The sequence below is a fragment of the Osmerus eperlanus genome, chromosome 3 (genome assembly GCF_963692335.1).
Source record: "Osmerus eperlanus chromosome 3, fOsmEpe2.1, whole genome shotgun sequence".
Lineage (NCBI taxonomy): Eukaryota > Metazoa > Chordata > Actinopteri > Osmeriformes > Osmeridae > Osmerus > Osmerus eperlanus.
In genome coordinates, this window is record NC_085020.1 from 7,711,375 (window position 1) to 7,734,286 (window position 22,912).

Sequence of the window (22,912 nt, forward strand, 5' to 3'; positions counted from 1 at the left end):
TGATGTGGTGTCATTTGCAGTTCCTGACTGCCTGGAGATTAGACTGAAGAGGAGGGGGAGGGGCAGCCTGCCCTGGCCCTGCTAAGCGAAACATCTGCTCCTCCTACTGTTGTGTGTGTGTGCGCGCGCGCGTGTGTGTCTAACTGCGTATAGTGCATGTGTATGTATCTGGAGTCAGATGGCTGAGCGGTGAGGGAGTCGAGCTAGTAATATGAAGGTTGCCAGTTCGATTCCCAGCCGTGCCAAATGACGTTGTGTCCTTGGGCAAGGCACTTCACCCTACTTGCTTCGGGGGGAATGTCCCTGTACTTACTGTAAGTCGCTCTGGATAAGAGCGTCTGCTAAATGACTAAATGTAAATGTATCTCCTTGTTTACTGTCTCTCAATGTAGCTATTGAGGTAATCTCCTGTATAGATTCCTGGGGTATGCTGAAGTTTGTGTTTGCAGTGTGGACAAAAGCCACCCAGCAGTCTAGCTCTTTCAGGGCGTGTCTCTCTCTCCCTCCCCCTCTCCCAGTGCAGTGTGATGGTACGCAGGTTATCCTCCTCAAGCAAAGTTCAACCCTATCCGTGATGCACCGGAGGTTTGAGCGTTTGGATTCCCCCTTTGGCTGCCCCGTGTTAGGTTTCTATTGGGGGGGGGGGGGGGGGTGCTGTGTTCCCTCGACCCTGCTCACATCTCTGATAACCATCAGGCCTGCAGTAGCCTAAGTGGTCCCATGAGCACCTCGGAGACTTTCGGCCGTGGTCCCATGCTGAGTGTTCCCCACCTTCAGGACACGTCTGCAGTCTGACGCCGGGCCCGGGGGCTGAGGTTAGGGTCAGGGGTGAGGCTGAGGCTGAGGAATAGGGACGAGGCTGGGGCTGGTACTGGGCGAGGATGTGTGTTTTGAAATAGCTGCAGCAGTGTCAGGGCTCAACATTAACATTTTTTGGCACTGGCCCCACCGGGCCAGTGGGTTTGAAACTTACTGGCCCCAAGACAATTTTTACTGGCCCCCCTCCAAAAGTTGTAATTTATCATTGTTACAACAAAACAAAAGACTTCTAAGTTGTGTTATTCTGTTAACATGTTTAACCATTTATTAAACACATCCTGGATATAAAAAGAACAACAATGAAATCACATTTCTAGTGATAAAAAATAAAAAGGTAATAGTCAGCAAAACAATTGACTTTTAACCTCAAACATGACGTGCTCTCTTCCCCGCTGACAGCCATCTCTGCACAACTCTGTCAGGCTGAAACTGAAACCTCTGGTCTCTCAATGCTAATATATAAAAGCTTCCATAGCATTTCATCAGTATGATACTAAGTACCCAAGTCGACACCATTCTTCTGCTGCAGTTCAATAGCCTGGGGGAACGAGGTGAACGGCTGGCCCGTCTTAATTACGTGATATGCCGTTGTTATAAATCGTGCAATAACACGATGGGCATCTACATTTAAATTCCTGACCAGCATGGTCAACGGCCTGGAAGATGGATTGTCAACCATCCGCTTAGCTGTCACGCAAACCAGGTGCTGTCTGCTAGCATGGTTGGTCAGGGATTGTTTTCGAAAATTGCCTGTGTAAAAAGATCAATTTTTGTCTGCTTTAGACGGGAACATACGACAGACGACACAGTGCATCTTTGTTCCATAAATAAAAATGCTTCCGTTTGAGCTCGTAGCTCTACTTTGCTGCCATCGTCACTTTATTGTCTCGCGCCAGTTGTTAAAAATGTATCGAGATTAGAGAATTACAATTTGACAACCACTCGTCACTCACTACTCAACTCTTGATTTGCCAACTGTGCGCCCCACAAGCTGAAGTTATTTATGCATTTAGCAAAACATATGAAGGATGTTAACTTTTACAATGCGAATTTTTTTTTCAATCAATAATTTTCAGTGGCCCGATCGGGCCAGTTAGTTGCTAGTTTAACTGTCCCGACGTTACTTTTTACTGGCCCCGGGCCATCGGGCCATCGTTATTGTCGAGCCCTGAGTGTGGAGGCGTGGTGACACACAGGATACAGGGCTCCCTAGCGCTCTAAACACACACACACACACACACACACACACACTCAACGACGCTTATTTAACCCTTGTGTTATCTTCGGGTCATTCTGACCCATCAGTCATTGTGACCCACCGTTGTATTGCGACAACTTTACCGCATACAAAAACAAAGTGAAGCATTTTCTTTTAACCGGTGGGCTGTCTCAGACCCCCCACATTGCGAAGGTTAAAAGAAAATTATTTTTATTTGTTTTTGTATTGGGTAAAATTGGGTAAACACAACGATGGTTCGTTATGAACCTTTGGGTCATGTGACCCGAAGACAGCACGAGGGTTAAAAGCCCTGACCGGCTAAATCTCACCTGACATACAGAGACACAGCAGAGTGCTGGACAGTGTGGCTGAGACTGCAGATTGAGGAAGAACACGCAAACGCACACACACACACACACGGATGCATAGACGTGAGCATTTCCGTATGCACCGTCAGCCCCCTGATAATGGTTGTATCAGGTTGCTGCTTGGTCAGTAGCCTATATAAACAGTGCTGCATTCAGCAGAGGGATACTACTTGCTAGGATACTGAGTAAGGGGGAAGAGGGATACTCTAATGTCTGGCTACATAGCTGGAGGAGAAAGCTTCTATTTCACTGTTTTCACTTCAGGAATTCAAGCAAGAAGATGGGGTGAAAGCATAGTCTGGGTGAACTGGACTGGAAAAACTGTATGTGCGTGTGTGTCTTGTGTATCTCTTGGATGTGTGCTTGAGTGCGTGTCATTGTGTTTTGAATGTGTGTTCACTCTTTTCCTCGACTCCACTCTCCCTTCAGAGTCCTTGTGACTATTGCTGAGTCACCACAGTGCATCACTTCTGGGAAAAACACAACTGTAATATAATATAGCCCCATTACTGTCCCCGAGAACTGGCCTTGCATCAGTCCTGCCCATCCATATCCCTGACTCTAGTCACTGTCTCCAGACCCAGATCTGAACCAAGACCAGCGGCTAACCATGCAGCCTCCCAGGATTAGTGGCTGTGGTGTGGTCCCCTCCTAGGTGGTCATTCTCCTCAATCATTTTTCAGGTCTGTGAGGTCAAGTGAACCAGGTCAGATGGTGAGCTAGTGGAATGAAACACACCCCGGGGCTGAAAACGTGGTTGTGTTTGTCCCGGCTTGCTGGCTCCTCCCCTCCCCCCTCTCGTCTACCTCTGTGCCCAGCTGAGGGCATCTGGGTGGAGTGCGTTGTGTGTGTGTGTGTGTGCATGTGTGTGAAAGAGCGTGCGTAGTGTGTTTACAGATAACAAAGAGAGGGGCTCTACACAAACCTAGAGATGGTGCTTCCTCCTTGTCAATACATGTAAAGTCTGTGTGTGTGTGTTTGTCAGACCACTGACGAAAAGACAAAAGTCTTTCAAAGAATCGACTTTGCCTTGATTTGATTTCTAGGCCCGCCCACGAGAGAGAGAGAGAGAGAGAGAGGTGGGGAAAGAGTGATTTTCCATCACCACTGGAGATGAATAGCAGGTATGTTTCAGTAAATGGCATGTCATTTAGGCCCCTTCAGGAATAAATGCTGCACACTGCTTTCTGGCAGAGCGGCTGGTCAAGGCAGGTCTCTAGCTTGGAATGGGGTTCAAAGCCTCCTTTTGAAGCCATTGTGTTTGGTGGTGAGTCCAGGAAGGAGAAACCAAATCTATTGTCGACTGGTCGACCACAATCTTCCATCACCATTTAGCTGATGTCAACCAGCGCCCCCACGCCCCGGGGTAGAGCAGCAGGGCTGGTTCGTGTTCCACAGGGATCTGCTGTCCTGCAGAGTGGTCTTCATACTGGCCCAGGGACAGTCCCAGGACAGCCTGCGTGAGACAGGGAGGTGGAGGAGGGCTGGACGGGCCCATGCAGGGGAGGAGGGAGGGCTGTGTGTTAGTGTCCTTGATCAGTCACTAGATGTCTGGTCTGGGCCCGGGAGGGTGAGGAGTGGCTCCAGCTGAACCAGCGCTGTCACCATTGTTTACCGCTGATGTGTGAACACCACCTGTCCCCCAGGAATAGACTGATGGATGGACCGGTACCCCGCCTCTCTACCTCCTCTCTCTCCCCCATCCTCTCTCGAGTATCCCTCTCTCTCTGGCCTCTACATGTTTTTGGGTGGCACGTTCAGGTGAACTGTAGTTTGGGCTACCTCTTCTCTCCCTCTCTCTGTTGTCTCTCCCTCCTTGTTGTCTGTGGATATCCTCCTATTGTGGAGATTCTCCTACCGGCCATGGTGTGATGGAGAGGGGCTTTTGAAGGTGTCTGATTGGTCGCCCTCTACCTTTTTGGCTGCAGTCGGGACATCGTAAGAGGATCCACTCAGTGTTCGTCTGTCTCACCCGGGGAGTGGAGCCAGCTTTGGGCCAGGGAGAGGCTGTCGCCGGGCGGATCGAGCAGAGAGGCCCAGTCAGACATACAGATAAACACGCATCTCTGTCCCCAGGGACCATGAGAGAGAGAGAGGGGGGCATTACGGCAGCTATGCATCCCCTATGACCCATCTCACAGCACAACTGTCTGTCTGCCAAGCAGTGGCTACATTCTGTGTGTGTGGTGGTGGAGGTTGTGTGCATTTGAAGGAGAACATTACATTCCACTTACCGTGTGTGAGGACCTCACAGTGGCTCCTTGGTGGACCTCTGCTGGACGGTTGTGAACCAGCCTAATTGTTTTGCAGCCTCTAGTTTCAGGCTTGTCATCAGTGTAATGACTGGAAGTCCCTCTGTGTTGGGAACAAAGGGGCTGGTCTGAGGATTAGTCCCCCAGACATGCCTGCTGCCAGGGCTCCAGTCAGCTTGGACCCAGTCTGAATGGAGGAGATCTGGAGCTGAACTAGAAACCTGATGAAGGAAATTACAGCACACAAGTCTGGGTGAAATGTGTCAATAGTCAGAGGTAGCGACGACATGTCAGCAAAGTGGCTGTTACTCTTTAACAATATCAGGGTTTTCCCAAAAATTGCACCATGGTCTGGACACAATGTCCAGGTGATGCGTAAGTGTTGATATGGTGTTAGCAAGGCTGCTCTCACTTAGCATTCATTGAGCAACTCTACTACCCCATGACAAGGAAAGATGACTGATTGAGGAACAGTTGCCCTACCACTTAGTGTCATTGAGTTTCCAGGTGTCGGTATGACAATTTTCATAAAACGTCTATAGGATTAAAGTCCCAGCGATATAGAGAGATGTTGTGCTTTCATATCCAAAAGGTCCCATAGTGTTATCGTAATCCACTAATCCTGTAGAAGCTGATAAATAGAGAGTTTTACAGTTTACCCACAGTCCTTTGCACACCAAATTTGACTACTGGACCCGGGGGACCAATGGAAAAGGTTGTTCTTATTGTCACTGAATTAAATGACTAATGTAAAAAAAAAAAAAACGAAATATATGAGAACATGTTAAATACATGAATGAAGAACATTTTGAACGACTTTGTTTTGTCTTTCTCCAGGTTGCTTTGCTAGGATTGGATCTTTTATCTGCCTTAGTGACAAGGTTGCAGGACCGCTTTAGGACACACTTGGGAACAGGTAAAGTTGTCATTTATCAATATTAAATATGTCCCAACATAATTCTTTTAGGGGATGATTCCTTTTTTGATTCGTTTCGATCCGAAAGAAAACCACTGTCACTCTTTGTATCAGAGCCAGCTGGAGGAAACCAACCCATCGTTCACACCTTTGAGTTGCGTAAACTCTTCCCTTCTCCCCTCTTTGTCTGCTCTCTCGCCAGCCCTGCCCAGCCTGATAGACCGCCTGGGTGATGCCAAAGACCAAGTCCGCGACCAAGATCAAATCCTGCTGCTGAAGATCATGGAACAAGCTGCAACACCACAGGTACAGTCTGCCGTGCATCCCCAGTCTCACTGTCGACATTCCACCATACAAAACACACACACACACACAAAGGTGCTGCAAATCAAACAAACGCATTACTAAAGTATTGTCAAAGGTTGTATGTGCTAACCAACCCCCCTCCTAAGATTGATACTGACGTTCCTCATGTTTCCGACTCAGCCGGCAGTGGTTGTCAGTGGTTGAGATTCCTGGTGGAAGTCAGGTGGCTGAGCGGTTAGGGAATCGGGCTAGTAATCTGAAGGTGGCCGGTTTTATTCCCGGCCGTGCAAAATGACGTTGTGTCCTTGGGCAAGGCACTTCACCCTACTTGCCTCGGGGGAATGTCCCTGTACTTACTGTAAGTCGCTCTGGATAAGAGCGTCTGCTAAATGACTAAATGTAAATGGAAGTGAAGGGTGACTGGGTTTCTGTCTTGTCTTGCGGTGTGTGTTGTTGTTGTTGCAGTACGTGTGGGACCGAATGCTGGGAGGCTTCAAACACAAGAACAACCGGACCAGAGAAGGAGTTTGCCTCTGCCTCATCTCTACGCTTAACATGTAAGCGCCTCCGGACAGCTCCGGTGGTTGGTGTATCCACCGTGGCATCGTCCGTCGAACTACTTTCAAAAGTTGGATCGTAACGTTGTGGACGACACCACGCGGATAAGCATATTTAGGGGATTAGGAATGATGGGGAGTGATGGCTATTCAATTGTTTCTCTCTCTTTTTCTCAAAAGGTATGGGGCGCAAGGCTTGACCCTCAGTAAAATCGTCCCCCACATCTGTAATCTGCTCGGAGACCCTACCAGTCAGGTAAGCTCTGATTGGCTGTGGTTCACCCTTCTGGGATGACTCAGTAGGGCTGCTTGGAAGGGAGGGAGATCTTCAGACACAAAGGGGATGACTACTGCAGCATTCCACAGGGGGGACATGATCCCCCCCTAGTGGCAGCCGTGAGAAATACACCCTCCCTGTAGAGAGCCCTCTGCTGGTACAATCATGGTTCTGTGGGAGGGCGTATGGAGTGTTTGGGAGCATAGTAAACATTACAGCTTGTGTCAACTGTTTCTGTTGAAAAAAAAATCGCCTGGTGTTTGTACGTGCCGAGGGTCAGTTTGTCTTTAGTACTGTCAGTAGGATCATGCGATGTCACAGGTATAGCGTGATCCCAGGCTGCAGGGGCCACGCCCAGAGAGGAGCGCGTGTTGACCCGCGTGTTGACCCGCGTGTTAACCTGCGTGTGCATGTGTGTGCAGGTGAGAGACGGGGCCATGGCCTGCTTGGTGGAGATCTACAGACACGTGGGGGAGAGGGTGAGGATGGACCTCAGCAAGAAGGGCCTGCCCCAGTCACGGTACGTCCCTCCCCGCTCTCCCTCTCACTCACCCGGTGTCGGCCGCCCTTCATCCACGGCACAGCACGTCTTTTAGGACACCTCCTTCGCTCTCAGCACCTGCTACTTGCTCTCTCTCTCTTCTATCCTTCCTTCCACTCTTTCATCGTCCCACTAACCCCCCCCTCCCCCCACCCTCCTTCATTCTCTCTCCCGGCCCCCTCCCCCCCCCCCCCCCCTTCTGCCTTTCCAGTGTAAAATGGGTCAGGTAGATTTAATGAGGGCGCTGACGTTCGATCCACGCGACTCCCTCCACGTCGGAGGGGGGGGGGGGGGGGGTTAGGGGTGTTACGATCCATGGAAAAAGCCACGAGTAAGCAGATCGTGCCGTGTCTGCGTGTTCCTGGGTGCATATTTGGGGCAAGCCCATCAGCTTGTGGCCCTCCGCAGCAGCTGGTGTTCACCACAGAGGAGGGAACGCTGTACTGCAGGAGGAGGCGGAGGACGCGCCTCCTCACGGCATAGCCCACTAACTCATCCAAGAGCTTTCATCTTTCCCCCTTGTCTTGCTTCGAAAATTGAGAGGCACGGGGGAAATAACAGGTGAAGGTTTCGTCGTGGCGGACAGAGTAACAGAAAGTTAGTGGGCTATGACAGATGGGGCCGGTGATGAGTCAGCGTCCAGCTAGCTGTCGTTGGAAAGGGAGAAGCACCCGACATTTTTGCGTGTGTTGTTTCCATTTGAGGCCTAATGGGAACATCTGTTCCGGGGGCGGGCACTCGGGGACATCTGTGTCTCTGGTCACGCCCCTCTGCTCGCAACCACTTTACGGCCATGCCCACAGGCCGCTACGTGCTAAGCACTCTGGGAAGGGAGAAGGAGTCGGCCCCCAGATCCTAGATGGCTTCCTCTCACTCCACTTCGTGACTCGGCCTCGTGGTTGTTCTTGATTGCTTTCTGTAGCCTGTCCTCTTCTTAGTCATCTTCCCGCACTGCCTGCCGGTGCTTGTCCCACTCGTTCTAATGATGCTGTGGGTGTATGATGCTGTGGGTGTATGATGCTGTGGGTGGTGTCGTCATCAAATGGTTTCTCAAAAGAGCCTAGAGTTGTAGCGGCGGATTTCGAACGCAGATTCCAGTCTAAGCTCATTAGTGCCCCCCATCAGGAGCTCCGATTGGTTTGGTCTGGGGCCCCCGAGCAATGGGTTCGGCCTGGGATTGTGGTCTGTCACATTGGGGCTGAGGGGAGGGGAGGGGGTGGTGGTTGGGGTTGGTGTGCGTACTCTGCTCTGTATCCACCTGTGTCTTCCCTCAGTGGCCCAGCTCCTAATCCAGTTAGCCAAAGAGATTTATGAGCAATTAAAATGGCGATTAGTGAGATCAAGTTAAACACGTAAGTCCTCATATCCATATGGTCTTATGGCCAACTCTCTGCCAGTTCCTGGAAGAGCCCTCTGTGATTGGTGGGACAAAGATTGAAATAGATCCAAGCCTCTGGATCTGGATATCATTTCTATGTGATTTGAATGTTGCATAAACGGTGAGAGAATGCAATCCTATTTCAGCTGTTTAACCAACTCAGAAAAGGGGGGTTGGGAATGTCAGCTTAAAACGGCTTGCGAGGCCCATTGTGTACTCCCACATGATGGGAGCTGTGAATACAGAATGTCTGAAAATGCATTAGCATTAGACAAGTTCCTGTTAGCCCATCACCACTTTTGACTTCATTTACAAGTCAAAGAGGCACTGCAGACTCCCTCGAGGGACGTGGTGGGATTCGCTGAAGAGAATTACATCTACAAAGCATTCTCCAGTGTTTGACTTCAAACAGTCGATCAAACTGTATCAGTGGCATGTTGATGAAGGGGGCTCTGTATCTTGGCTGGGGTTTAGACACTAACATTTGAGTTTACAAATGACAATAACCTCAGACGTGGCTCCGAAGACTTTCCATCTTATTGTCAAGCAGTATGTTAGCCAGAGGGCCACCCGATCACTGACGGATAGATCTAGAAACTTCCCATTCATTCTGTGCACAGTTATGAGGAGATGGGTGTATGGAGACAGTAAGATAGGGGAGACAGCCCCAGGCCTACAGGGATGCTGTCATACACTGTGTTCTGAGGCCTGGAGGACACACTTTTATGCCCGCTGGAACACCCCGACTTGTGCTTAGACTTCCTTTCAGTGGATATGTTTCCTTTCCCCGGCCCCTCCCAGGGTTTGGGGAGGATGTGTGCGGTATGAATCTGCTGTATTTGAGACCTGGTCGTCCCTCCTTTGGGGGTGGGGGGGTGGGGGTGGAGGGGGAGGGGGGTGTCATCGTAGGCATCATCCATCTCATTCATCTTCCTGTCTCCGAAACGTCCTCTCCCGTTGCCTAAACGTCCCTCTCTTCCCTCTGCTTCCTGTTGCAGGTTGAACGTCATCTTCAGCAAGTTTGACGAAGTCCAAAGATCTGGGAACATGATTCCTTCCTCAGGCTCAGGTGAGTGGTCCGCATGACACGTGTCACCAGGGGCATTCTGGGTCCTGGCCCCGGCTCACGTCGTATGGCCCTACGAGCTTTAGTTTGTACCTTGCTGGATTGTCTGCACCTGGATTGTCTGCACCACAAAAGAACAGAATGTGGCTGGCTGGCTGGCCGGCCGGCCGGCCTCAGTGGATCTGAGTCGTGAGTCATCCGGAGAGAGGGCAGATGGGTACAGATCTGCTTTTTCCTGCCTCGTGAGATTTGGGCACTCTCTCAAGTATTTAGGCATATTTCTCCTTTGGATGAGGGAATTAGAAAGAGCAGCTGCATCTTTCTTTCTAATGTGTATAGGAACGAAAGAGAGAGAGAGAGAGAGAGAGAGAGAGAGAGGGGAAGAGAACAAAAGCAGGCAGGATCGCTCAGAGACTTGGAGCTTTTGTAGTTGTTCATTATTCCCATTCGCATGGCATTTAGAACAGTGAGGGTGCCTTAATAGATTCCGAACCACTTTTCTGGGTTGGGGGAGTACAGTGTGCGCTCTTGTCTGACGTTTCCTGTCACTGCATTTGGCGGAAAAAGCCCAACCGTGTTATCCGGTCCTCCCGTTTCCCTACATCACCTCCCTCCATCTTCCCTCCCCTGCTCTTGTTTTCCATCCCTTCCTCTTCTGCCTCTAATCCCCCTCTTGTTGAGCCCCCGCGGCTTGTGTCATGGCTGTGTGGACGAGGGGGCTGGAGGCCAGACGGACAGCCTGGGACTCAAGTGGATGAGTCTCTCCACAGGGGGCCAGTGTCCGCTGGGTCTCTCAGATGTCGCGTTCCCTCACTGGCCACGCTAGAACCGATTTCCAGTCATCGTATTTAGCGTGTGGTCGTGTGTGTGTACGATGAGGGGCATCAACCACTGAAAAATCTGAACTGCGCACCGGTCCTCGTGTGTCTACTTTACCGACTGCCTTGTTTACCAGGAGAAAAGTGTCGGCTAAATGAATTACATGAGGACTTTTTGGTTGCTGTGTTCCTTTTGAGTTTGTAATTGGAGCTCAGGACTTTGGTGTGAGTGAGCACTTCCTGGCTGGCTGAATCCCCTTCTGGCTGACGCGGCACACTGGGTGTTGTGTTTATTTGTAGGTAGGAAGGCTGAGGAGAGGAGAATGGGGGCATGGCTCAGCATTTAAGGACTCTGTGTCTTTGCCCTCTGCCGCTTTCCCTTTAAGGACATTTCCAGTGCAAGGTTTGGGGTAAATACTGTAAACCTGGACCGTCTCTCACACATACAGGCACATAACATTCAGTAAATATAATATACGCGCCAATAGAATTGCAATTTTGCTGATCTGCTTTGCTGTTGACGAGAATCAGACTTTTGTGGATGGAAACAGTTCAAGAACTTCCCACAGGCTTTTTGACCTTGGCCCCCTCACATTACCGCCTCAAATCCAAGATTGAGTAGCTCACGCTACTTTGATGACAGTTTAATTTGAAAAGGAAAAGTAGCAGATGATTCATGTTACCTCCGTCTTTATTGCACCGTTCATCATCCTCTGGGCTCAACAGCTGAACTCAAATTAATTTTGGAGGGAGTGTGCCAGTGAGGACTAAGTTCAGCCTGGAGCTTGCACAGGGATTGCTGCACTCTTAGACAAACAGTTCCTGTATGAACAGAGAAACAAACAGAACAGCTCTCGTTTCACAGTTCCAACAGTTTAATAGTCTTTGAGTTGCTTTATGAAAGGAAGTCTGTGTAACCAAAGAGAATATTAAGTATTTCATCAGGTAAAACGGAACTGTGTCCATAAACCAAAGTAATTCGCAGGGTTTTGGTGAAGAGTCTGTGTTTGGCCGGAGTCCAGATGTTGTTGAATGGGCAGTGGGAGTGCGATCATGAGGTGATCCCGGAGAGGCCGTTTGTGTGTGAGCCTGCTAGCTGTTACCTGGGAAACCCAGGTTTGGATCCAAATGCCCCCAAAAGCTGGGAGGGAAGGCGTGGTGTGGACACGAGCCTCTCCTCATGTCCACACACAGTGACCCCTGTCATGGCTGCTCTCGGCCTGGCCTCAGCATCACCGCTGGACACGACACGGGTGGTGCTGCGGTTGGATTGAAGTTCATTCGCTTTTCCTGAGGCGTATGTTTGCGGATGGCCAAGATGTCGTTATTTTACCGGTCCGACCGGTGAAGGGAAACCTCGCTCTGTTTACTCAGTGTGAGTGTTCGTCATGCTTTTCCTCTTGAGAGAACACCTGAGGATGTGACGAGACTCCATCTCCCGTTGTTGCTTTGGGAGTTTTGCGGTGCAGGTCTTGAGCCTGAAAGCTGGGTGTAGAACCTGTTCTGGTCTAGTCCGAGTTCCTGCAGCTAATCTGCCTGGAGTAGGCTGGAGATCTGTCCTGATTCTCAAACCATACACAGGTCTCCTCTGAAAAGGTGAAAGGTGGGATGTGTTTGTTCATATGCATGAATTTGTATTTTTATCTTTAGTCATGGCTGACCCATCAGTACGATCTTGCTTTCGCTTCACAGCACTGATAAGGGGAAAGGCAGCTTGTATGCACCACAGCAATTCATCAGGTCCTAACTCATGTTGACATCTAACAGGCATCCATATTGCGATGTGAGCTATTTCACCTGAAGCTAAGTCACACACAGGTGAATGTCTGCTGTATGAAATGGGGGGGGGGGGGGGGGTGGTGGTTCCGGAGCCTTCTGTTGTGAGGTAGGGTGGCAGTAGTCGTGGGTGCAGTCACAAGACTAGAGCAGGGGGAAGGAAAGGGAGGGAGGGGGGGGGGGTGAAAAAGAGAGCGGGCTAGAGAGAGAGAGAGAGAGAGAGACGTACTCAGAGCTGGAGCTGCGTTCTCTTTCTGCCTGCGTTTATTCTCTGCTCTCCCTTTTGTGAGGAAGGAAGACCAGAACTATGACAACCGGGAAAGGTAAGGGCGTGAATGGAATGACTGTAATGTCAATGCTATACAATGACTTGAGTAGGTATTTGTTGTTGTTGTTGTTGAAAGAGAGGTTAATGCTTATAGCTCTCTCCCCCTCTCCTCTCTGGCCTGGTTTCGATAAGATGCCTACAGTACGGAGCAGAGAATGGGCAGATCCGTGTGTTTGCTGAGGGAGAAAATCCTGTGAGGGCTTTGGGCACGTTTTTGGTCTCGTTATATGGTATCTTGGGAGACAGAGATCCAGTTTGAAGCCCGTAGCTGTTGACTGTGCAAAGAAGAGAGCTGTGTTGTTGTGGGGTGTAAGGCTGAGAGTATGTAGCTAGGTATGGGGGCTGGAGCATGTCGACTCTGGGTGCTGCAGAAAGCAGACTGCAGCACTGTGGCCTGTGTGCATCAGGCTGGTGACATTTCCAACCAGGCATCAAACGTCGTATTTCACGCCTGCTCGGCTCCCCTCAGCTGGGTGGGAGAAATCTCTCGCCTCCTCATCCTTGCCTCTGAGTCTGGATGCTGTTTTGGCTTGAAGGGGCTGTCTGTTTGGGAATGGCTGACCACTCTCTCAGGGTCCTGCGTGCCTCTTGTTTTCAGTTCAGACACCTGAAGAGCCTGCTAGCCACATTAGCTCACAGTTAGCCACATTAGCTCACAGCTAGCCACATTAGCTCACAACTAGCCTAATGGACACCAGAAAGAAGCTTCTATGCAGCCCTCACCGAGTTAGATAAACTATCTTTCTGGATATTTGGTCTCTTAGCTATGCCATCTATCTGAGTGGGTGCATGTGTGTGTGTGTGTGTGTGTGTGTGTTTGTGCATGGTTGTGTGTAGCTTTTGAGCATGTCTTCTCTGTGCAGGACCATTCATAGCACTCACTCATATACATAATGCAGAGATGACCAGGCTGACATAGAAGTATTTATAACTCGGGGAGATACGTGGAGAAGCAGTCAGAGTTTCACTGACCACGTGACCCCCATGGGGGGGAACAGTGGTGCAATGTGGGCATGTCAGCTGCTCCGAGAGACTTGTTTTGGGGCTGTTCAACTGGCCTCTGTGTTGGTTTGACACTGTGAATCCTAGGGGTGCTGTGGTACGCTTGCCTTGTGTGAGGGCTGCTTGTGTTCCACAGGCTCCTCTCTGTCTCCTCACTCGGTCTCAGGGTGTTATGTAAACACTGCAGTGATTCCGTGTTTTCGTCCTCCACTCCGCCTCCGCTCCACCGGGAGTACACAAACCGAGGTGCGGCTTTGTCACTTAACGTTGTTTGCACGGGTAGAAGCATGTACCTGTGAAAAGGTGACTAAGTCACGCGTGTGGCACCGGGGTTTGGAATGACACACACTGTGTGTGTGTGCTGTGGCTTTGAGGAAGCTGTGTGTGTGTGTTGTGTGTGTGTGTGTGTGTGACTTGTTGAAGTGAAGACGGATCAGGACAGGAGGAGAGTTCCGGAGAGGAGACGGTTAACTCTACCGGATGGGAGAACACAGGGAGATTCGCACAAAGCTGTTTGATCACATCACACACTTCACGGAACACCTTTTCTAAGCTGCGTCACACCCACACGCACACACACACACACACACACACACACACACACACACACACACACACGGAGAACGTAGTTCAGTTGGCACACACTCAGTATGCACGTGTGCCTCTGTGTCCCCATTAGGGACAACATGAAGCGGGCCTCGGGTCAAGCTGGTCTGACCTGTCATCAGAGCGCCGTTTGTCCCCTCGGGGAGAACAGGGAAGAATCAGCTGACCTCCTGTTTTTCCTCCACTGTCCTGTTCTGGTAATGGGAAACTGGAACGGGAGACGGTGTTATCTCCCTGGTACAAGCTAGGCCCGATAGACTATCATCTCTGAGCGGATCCCATTCCATCGAAACCTGCTGGGCTGGACCACTGGAGGGTCTCTGACCTACATTCTGCCTTTTCATAAGGGCTCATACATTGACGTTGGTTGATTAGGAGTGAAAGGGGAAAGGTTTAGGGTACTGACACTTAGCAGTTTCTGCAACGACAAAAAACGGACTCCCAGCTACACACTGTAGATAAACACACACACACATGGGGGAACAGTTTGGAGTTCTATCGGAGGAGAGTGTGGGCCAGATGGAGAGCGTTTGTTTTGTTTGATGCGTCTCGGGGAAGTGTGTTAACAGAGTGTTTTTAGAGAGAGACAGAAGGAGTGGACGAGAGAGAGAGAGAGAGAGACTGGAATCTGTGGGCCAGTTCTCTGAATATAGCCATTGTATTCCATGGTGTGTCCATGAGGCAGCCCAGTGTATTGTGTGAAGGACCATACGGCCACGTGAGCTCGCTGGTGAAAGGCTCTCTGTGAGAGGCAGGAGAAGGAACTGCAGTCCTTGCCGCCAGCCCAGGGGGGCCTCTGCCAAGGCAACGCTGAATGGCTGATGCCACCCATTGGAGGATAGTGGGCATACTGTAAACAAGGGTTTTAGTCAAGCTGTCAGCACGCACACACATACACGCTACACACACACCAGAGATACTCCAGTATGACTGGTTGTTGTCAGATACTAGACAGGTGTTTGTGTCCTCATTTGGCTCCACTGCAGGGTCAATATATTTGTAAAATTGCGTTAGCATGTGAGTCTTTGCCTTTCGCTGCTGATTCGCGCTCATTTTCTCTCTCATCACCTCTCCCTTCGCACAGACAGTCGATGGAGCCCACAGGCATCAACACCACAGGCTGTTGATGCCATTAGCTTCACCCTGCTGGCACTCAGACAGATGGATCGAAAAATAATATTTGACGCTCTCGTGAAATGAGAAAAAAAGATTTCTTTGGTTGACGTTGCATGAAGATGAATGCTTGGCAATTTAAAATGTGACAGCGAGGCTGTTGACTGTTGGCTTGTGTACACGTTCGAAAAGCCATTTGACTGTTTGCCTCCTTCCATTTTTACTACGGCCTGTGTATCACCGCGGCAACCATGTCGCCAGTCACTAATGCTCTTAGAACAGAGAGCCCCCACTGGTAGGGAAGCTCCTTAGGGACATGTTAGTCTCCCCGTGGTCTGCTTTCAGGCTTTCTACTTTGCAGCAAGGCTGATTGTATTAAAAGTAGAGTCATTGAAACTAGGCACTAGCAGGGCAGTTCTGTACAGGATCAGGGATTTCTTATTGACATGCTTGGAGAAGCTTCCATCTGCAGTCTTGAGTTTCCAGGTAACAGTTTCAGTGTGGGATAATGGGTCTTTCTTAACCTGGGTGCCAGCCGAACTTAGCCCCGCCCACAACATTTGAGGTTGTGAGGTTTGGTCTGGCATTGCTCCGTTGGGGCGGAACTATGCCCGCACCAGAGCTGTTCGTATCAATCGTACCAATCAAATTGTCAGGGCGGCCTATACGATGATGGACAGATGATCAACAGTAACGTTATCAACCACGTCACCAAAGAGCACTTGGGTTGAATTTGTTTTCAACAAACATGGCTGCCGCTGGAGAGCTGATTGGTTGTAGGTCTATCCAATTGAGCGAAGAGGCATTTAACACGCCCCATAATCACAGCCCAACGGAGCAGTATCATTTACATTTAGTCATTTAGCAGACGCTCTTATCCAGAGCGACTTACAGTAAGTACAGGGACATTCCCCCGAGGCAAGTAGGGTGAAGTGCCTTGCGCAAGGACACAACGTCATTTGGCACGGCCGGGAATCGAACTGGCAACCTTCTGATTACTAGCCCGACTCCCTCACCGCTCAGCCACCTGACTCCCTAGTATCAGACTCGCGAGTATCAGACTCATATTCTGACTAGAATGACGAGTATGACAATGTCAGGCTAGGTCTTTCTTAATCCGACGGGGACATTTTTGGATCGTTATGAAATCATGGCAGGGAACGCTGCACCCATATGAGGCTGTTGAGGAAAGCTTCTGAGAAAGTACAAGTGAGAGTTAGAAGAACCATGCCAGAATCCCAGTGATTTCACCATGTTTTGGGATTATTACATGGACGCCGTGAGAACATTGTCATATGCATAAGCCACGGTATTACTCTGGGGAGGAAGTGTGTGTGTGTGTGTGTGTGCCTGTCACTATGAGGAGATCTGTGTGTTATGACATTGTGCTGAGCGTTAGTCCTTGTACTTATGCAACATGCTGGCTCCCTGACCTGACAGAGAAGCTCTGGGGGAATAACTGGGAGGAATCAGACTGACACTAAGCTAGGTTTCAGCTGAGTCCTCTCTCCCCAGCACTGCAGCCCTTTCTACCCCAGCACAACAGCCCTCCCTACCCCAGCACAACAGCCCTCCCTACCCCAACACAACAGCCCTCCCTACCCCAGCAAAGCAGCCTTCCTTACCCAGCACTGCAGCCCTCTTTACCCCAGCACACCCAGCTGAATGACTTTCATGTCAGAGGCTCTTTTTCTTCTCACACAATCAGATTGTGTGAGAAGATTCACCAATCCCTGAGCATGGGCCTAAATCTGTGGCTCAGGGATGACCTGCTGCGATGCCATGACGCCGCACAGAGAAATGAGGACTCATGTCTATTGTCCTTTCTGAATTTACCGCCACCTACTGGACAGATTTGGTAGTGTGCAATCCCATGCCATTTTGACTGTAGTCCCTGCATTTGAAACACTACCTTTTGATCATTGTCTTTCTTTCATTCTCTCTCTCTCTCTCTCTCTCTCTCTCTCTCTCTCTCTCTCTCTCTCTCTCTCTTTCTCTCTCACTCTCTCTTTCTTATTTTGGCAGTACATTGTCAGTTTTCAACATTCCTGTGGTCCTGTCCTGAGCTATATTAAGTCTGTCTTGTTAGGCTTCTTCCCCTCTCAGTGAGTTATCTTCCAGTTTCCTGAGTGCTCATGTTGTTTTAAACAACAAGTCACTCGGGGAGGTTTATCAGGGAATCCCAACCGGCTGATATATGAACTGATGAACTTCCTGCCGGATAGAGATTGAACCCCTAACAACTTCCTGTGCCTGTCAGTGTTTAACCACAGCTAGCAGAGGGCGCTCGCTAAACTCCACACCCCTTTCCATTGTTTTAGCCACGTTACCAGTATAGCTTTATATTATAGCGAATGAAAAGCTTAGGATAACTCAATATGAAATACTGGTCAGTTCATGAAAAACACACTCACACACACACACACACGCGCGCACACACACACACACGCAGTGCATACAGACCAACACAGCTATCGGTAATCAAGTTCTCGGGAAGGACTTAAAGGCATGATGTCATGGTAGTTACCAGGATTTTTAGATTGCCCTCTGCTCTGCCACCAGACAGCTACTTGTGCCCCAAGAGAGGTGTGTGTGTGTGTGTGTCTCTATCTGTGTTTGTGCGGTCCGTGTGCGGAGTGCGTTGGTCGCGTGTGCTAACAGCGCCTCCGCGTCGCCCACATGAATCAGCTTCACATTTGTGTCAGCGTCGGAGCTGAGCTTTGACTGCTGAAATCAATACCCTGGCTAAATGCGAACGTTATTGGGTTTGCTCAATCTCCGCGCTGTTCCAGCAGCCGGCGCTCGGAGGTGCTGTCAGAGTGATCTCATAGATCCCGCTGTCGGGTTCGCCGAAATGCATCGTGTCCCCCGTCACTCTAAAACTCCAACCTAAATCTGCTCCGGATAATCTGCATGTCTTTGTGGATGACGCACACGGCTGCCCCCCCTCCTCATCCCCCCCCGGTGACGTCATCCCACTTCTCGTCGGTGTCTCTCACAGCCACCGTGCCGTCGACCTCCTTAGGGTTGGCTCACGATGCTATATCATCGTTGTCGTACTTCGGAGCCAACAGCAGCGCGATGAGCGCGAACTTGGGAGGGCTACCTTAACAGTCTAGCTCGGTCCGGCCCAGGCCCGAACACACGTTCTGTACACGAAGGACCCGCTCGTTTCCTTGTCTCTACCTCCTCGTGTGAAGATGGACCCCGGTGGCGCTGCATAGACATGTCATAGATGTGGTAGTATAGCACGGGCTTATTGATCTGCTGAGGGCGGAGGAGCCAGCTGTGTTTCCAGCAGACCAGCGGCCGCCTCTGCGCTAGCACGGCAGACAGGGGAGGGTGTGTTCAGATCGTCTCCCGGGAGCGCACCACTCAGGAGGCTGAAAGGAGCCGGGCCCTGAGGAATGGCCCTGCATTCTAATTCCCGCCCGTGTGGGAAGAACAAAGGCGTCGGCCAATTTCACACGGAAACTGCGGCAGTCTTACGGATTCCAGATTAGCGTCTTGTTGAAAAACAAGATCTGTGTTTGTTTCAAACCTGTATTACATGATCCTGGGTATGGCAGATTATTAACGTGCTACGTGTTGTTGCTTGGTGCACATAAGCTAGAGGTGACCTCACAGCTGCTGGCTCCTCCCTCTACGGCCAGAAGGGTCCCTGTGGACAGGTCACACAACGCTGGAAGAACACACAGACACACACACACACACAAACACACCCATCATGACACACCATCATGTTTGACATTTCACCTCAGAGAAAAGCAATAGGGGGAGCTTGTTTTGTGATCTCTCTCTCTCTCTCCTCTCTCTCTATCCATCTCTCCCACACACACACACACACACACACCCACCCACACCCACACTCTGACATAAGCATGCGCCGACTCATTCACACACACATGCACAACCACACTGGCTATGCCGATGCCTGGGCAGGGAGTGTTCAGAGTGTGACAGATCATGCTGAGGAAGCTGGTGTGCAAGAAGATCTGTGCCCGTAAGACCGCCGTCTTTTAATACCTCCTCTCCTGCCGTCTCTCTCTCTCTCTCTCCGTGTATCCCCTCTCCCTCCGTGGTCTTGTGTCTCTCTTCCTCCAACTCGCTCTCGCAATCTCCCTTTCTTTCTATTCGTTCCCCCTCCTTTCCCCCACTTGTAGCGCGCGTTTCCTGCGATTTGTATTTGACTGTCTCTCTGTCTCTCCCTCTCGCTCCCTCTCTCTCTCCCTCTCTCTTAATAACGGGGTTGGTTTCCCAGTAATGATAGTCTGCTCTGTTTTTAGAGGGCTAGAGCAACAGAGGAGTGGCTGGAGAGATGAGAATACAGAGTGGCTGGCTCGGCAGGGCTGTGTGTGAACGGTTGAACGGGGCGTGCCTGGGTTTCTGTCGCTCTGCCGTCTCTCCAGTCATGTCGCCCGAGGACGTCTGATGGGATGGAATGTCTGAACAGTCATCTGTTTTTTAGTCCGAGGTGCCAAACTGCGATGCAGCCTAATGATAGACATTTAACCCCGCAGGTATTTCAGTAAGAGCGTAGCCTTGCGTCGAGGTGCTTTCCGGAATGTGTCGACGTCGGTTCCCCTTCAGTCCAACTGAGGCAGTTGATCGAGCTCGTTGTGTGCGTCTGATAAAACGTAGGCGTCCATGACAGCTCATGCTGTATGTTTATATCTATCTACGGGTATATTAATACATATATACATATACTGTGTCCATCTTCAGCTTTGTCCTCTAGCTGGCTGGAGTCATCCCTCCATCATACTGTATTTGTCCATGCTAATCCCTCATGTGAGAGGGTGAGCTGGAGAAGTGACAGGTCGGCTCGCGGACCTCAAACACGCAAGCCAGATTTAATCTTCTCCCTGGTGACGGAGGGCCGGTCAGAGAGACAGGGTCACACACAGCACGTCCGGGTTCATCCGGCGCACGCTCGGTTAAGCAGCGCAGAGGGGACTCGACCTCGCGGCGCTCTGGCGTGAGCTCTGGGCTGGTCTGGGTGGGTGATGCCCCCTAGCTGCAGGTGTAGGAACAGCTCAACCGTCCACCTCCACCCGATCAAGTCGATCAGTCACCAGGCCCCCCAATGACCAGTGCTTTTTTTACCCGCCTCTTCTCCTTCTCACCCAGTGAGAGTCGGCGGTGACGACAGAACGCGGGACTGCAGAACCGAGATCCGCTCTGAGCCTCGCGAGACCTAACCCGAGTTCTTCCTCCTCCCCCTTCTTCTCTCTCTTTCCCTCCCAACCCAGACAAGAACTTTGATGACGAGGACTCGGTGGACGGGGGCCGGTCCTCCTCCTCCTCGTCCTCCAAGGCACCCCCCGGGGGCCGGAGGCCCGTGGCCGTGGGCTGCGTCAGGAGGCCCAGCTCGGCCGGCGCGCCCAAGGTCGCAGGTGAGCCCCCCCCCCCCCCCTCCCTCAGCACCACACTGACCAAGGAAGTGACACGTCCATTCGTGTCGACGGGTGCAAACGTATGGAAAGAAATGCATTCATTCATCTATAATGTTGTGTGTTTGTCGTCGTCGTCCCCCCCCCCCCCCCCACGCAGGTAAAGAGGGTGCCAGTGCAGGTGGCGTCGACGAGGAGGACTTCGTCAAGTCCTACGTGGATGTGCCGACCATCCAGGTAGGCCTCCTCTCTTCCTCCTGAAGAACCCAACTTCCTGGGTGGAAGCTGTCACGTATGACATGAACTCCCCCCTCTCTGTTACCCCCTCCTCCCCCTCTCCCCCGAACAGCTCCACTCCAACCGTGAGATGGAGGAGCACATCAGCAAGGTGCGGGAGGTGCTGTCCGACGACAAGCACGACTGGGAACACCGCGTGGTGGCGGTAAGCTCCGCCCCATTGGTCCTCCTCGCTCAGGGACCACGCCCACTCACTCACTCATACCTTGTTGTGTTCTTGTAGGAAATGACATACAGCCGCTACACAAAGCACGGTCCGAAAGCTAACGACACAGAGTGATGTTGTATACAGCCTGCACACCCCCCAGTCACCTAGTGTCTATTGGTCATCCTTTACAGCTAAGGAAGGTGCGCTCGCTCCTATTGGGCGGAGCGTTGGACTACGAGGGCTTCCCCCAGCAGCTCCGCCTCCTGGAAGCCCCCCTGAAGCTGTCGGCTAAGGACCTGCGCTCCCAGGTGGTCCGCGAGGCCTGCATCACCCTGGGGTGAGGAACCACCCAGCTCCCCCCTGACTCCACCCACTGCGTCCAGACCTCGTCCACATCCCGTGTACACACATCCTGTCACCGACGACACGGAGAGCGAATGCATGTCGTCAAAGTGTAATTAGAAGTTGGGGCGTCGGGCGCCGTGCGAATATCCGTCATCTTGTGCTAATGTTGCTGGCGATGAGCTGGAACAGAACCGCCGGTCACACAGCCAAGCACGGCGCTCGCCGAAAGAGCAGCTGCTTGATGGATGGGCAAGGTGGGCAGCTTCTTAATGCCACCCCGCTGCCCCCCCCCACCCCCCCGGCACACAGAGCTGGCAGCTACATCTGTAATAACCCAACACGGATGTGCCTGGAGATGGAAGCCTGGCTGGAAGAGACAGTGTGGTTTTAGAACACCGGCGTGCGAAATGAGTAGGGATCTAGTGGGATAGAAGGCCTAACTGCCAGCGATCGAACCCCTGTTCCTTTAGTGTCCTCTCCGGACAGACGTGGGCTAGCTGCGTGATGAGGTGGTTTTGCAGGTAGAGCTTGATATTGATTTGTTTGTGTTGATTGGATCCTTGTACCCCCCTCTCCCTCCCTCCCTCCCACCGGCCAGGCATCTGTCGTCATTGCTGGGCAACAAGTTTGACCACGGGGCGGAGAGCATCATGCCCACGCTCCTCAACCTGGTGCCCAACAGCGCCAAGATCATGGCCTCGTCTGGGGTGGTCGCCATCCGCCTCATCCTGAGGGTGAGCGACACACACGGTCTCACACACACAGTCACGCACACACGCGAGCCCACAAGCCCGTATTCACTGTTGTCTTTCTCTGATTCCAGCAAACCCACTACCCGCGCCTCATCCCCATCATCACCAGTAACTGCACCTCCAAATCAGTGGCGGTGAGAAGGTGAGGACTTCTGGTCTGCTCTTCCTGGTCCCGACCTCCTTTCCCTTCCCCACGTTCTCACTCCCCACGTTCTCATTCCCCACGTTCTCATTCCCCACGTTCTCACTCCCCACGTTCTCACTCCCCACGTTCTCACTCCCCACGTTCTCACTCCCCACGTTCTCACGTGTGCTTGTCTGCTCTCCAGGCGCTGCTACGAGTTCCTGGACCTCATGCTACAAGAGTGGCACACACAAACCCTGGAGAGGTGAGAACCCACCGTTCACTGCTGTCAGACATCCAAGCACCCTCTCTCTCTCACACACACACACACACATTCGCGCGTGCATGCGCGCGAGCGCTCGTTAGCTCGTGTGTGCGCGCGGTTTGTGAATCTCCCCTCGTGACATTTAAGTATGTGGGTGTCGGCCGGGTGGGCGACTGATGAGGCCGGTGTGATTGATGAGCGCCGAGCGAGCCGTCGGGGCTCCTGGCGGTGAGGGGCTCGCGCCGT

The 22,912-nt window shown here is 51.5% G+C and overlaps 1 protein-coding gene and 1 non-coding gene across 2 annotated transcripts in view; one reads left to right on the plus strand and one right to left on the minus strand.

Moving 5' to 3' along the window:
- clasp1a (cytoplasmic linker associated protein 1a) overlaps positions 1 to 22,912 on the plus strand; it is a 60,716-nt gene that overhangs the window by 12,455 nt on the left and 25,349 nt on the right. The window contains exons 3-15 of the mRNA XM_062456967.1: positions 5,496 to 5,574; positions 5,777 to 5,880; positions 6,346 to 6,437; positions 6,618 to 6,693; positions 7,137 to 7,234; positions 9,632 to 9,702; positions 20,595 to 20,738; positions 20,896 to 20,972; positions 21,085 to 21,177; positions 21,372 to 21,517; positions 22,124 to 22,259; positions 22,349 to 22,419; positions 22,607 to 22,666. Of these exons, the coding sequence (XP_062312951.1) occupies positions 5,496 to 5,574; positions 5,777 to 5,880; positions 6,346 to 6,437; positions 6,618 to 6,693; positions 7,137 to 7,234; positions 9,632 to 9,702; positions 20,595 to 20,738; positions 20,896 to 20,972; positions 21,085 to 21,177; positions 21,372 to 21,517; positions 22,124 to 22,259; positions 22,349 to 22,419; positions 22,607 to 22,666 (1,247 nt within the window). The remainder of the gene's footprint in view (positions 1 to 5,495; positions 5,575 to 5,776; positions 5,881 to 6,345; positions 6,438 to 6,617; positions 6,694 to 7,136; positions 7,235 to 9,631; positions 9,703 to 20,594; positions 20,739 to 20,895; positions 20,973 to 21,084; positions 21,178 to 21,371; positions 21,518 to 22,123; positions 22,260 to 22,348; positions 22,420 to 22,606; positions 22,667 to 22,912) is intronic.
- LOC134017945 (U4atac minor spliceosomal RNA) lies at positions 4,987 to 5,114 on the minus strand. The gene has a single exon (XR_009929836.1). It is a non-coding gene; the product is annotated as a U4atac minor spliceosomal RNA (small nuclear RNA).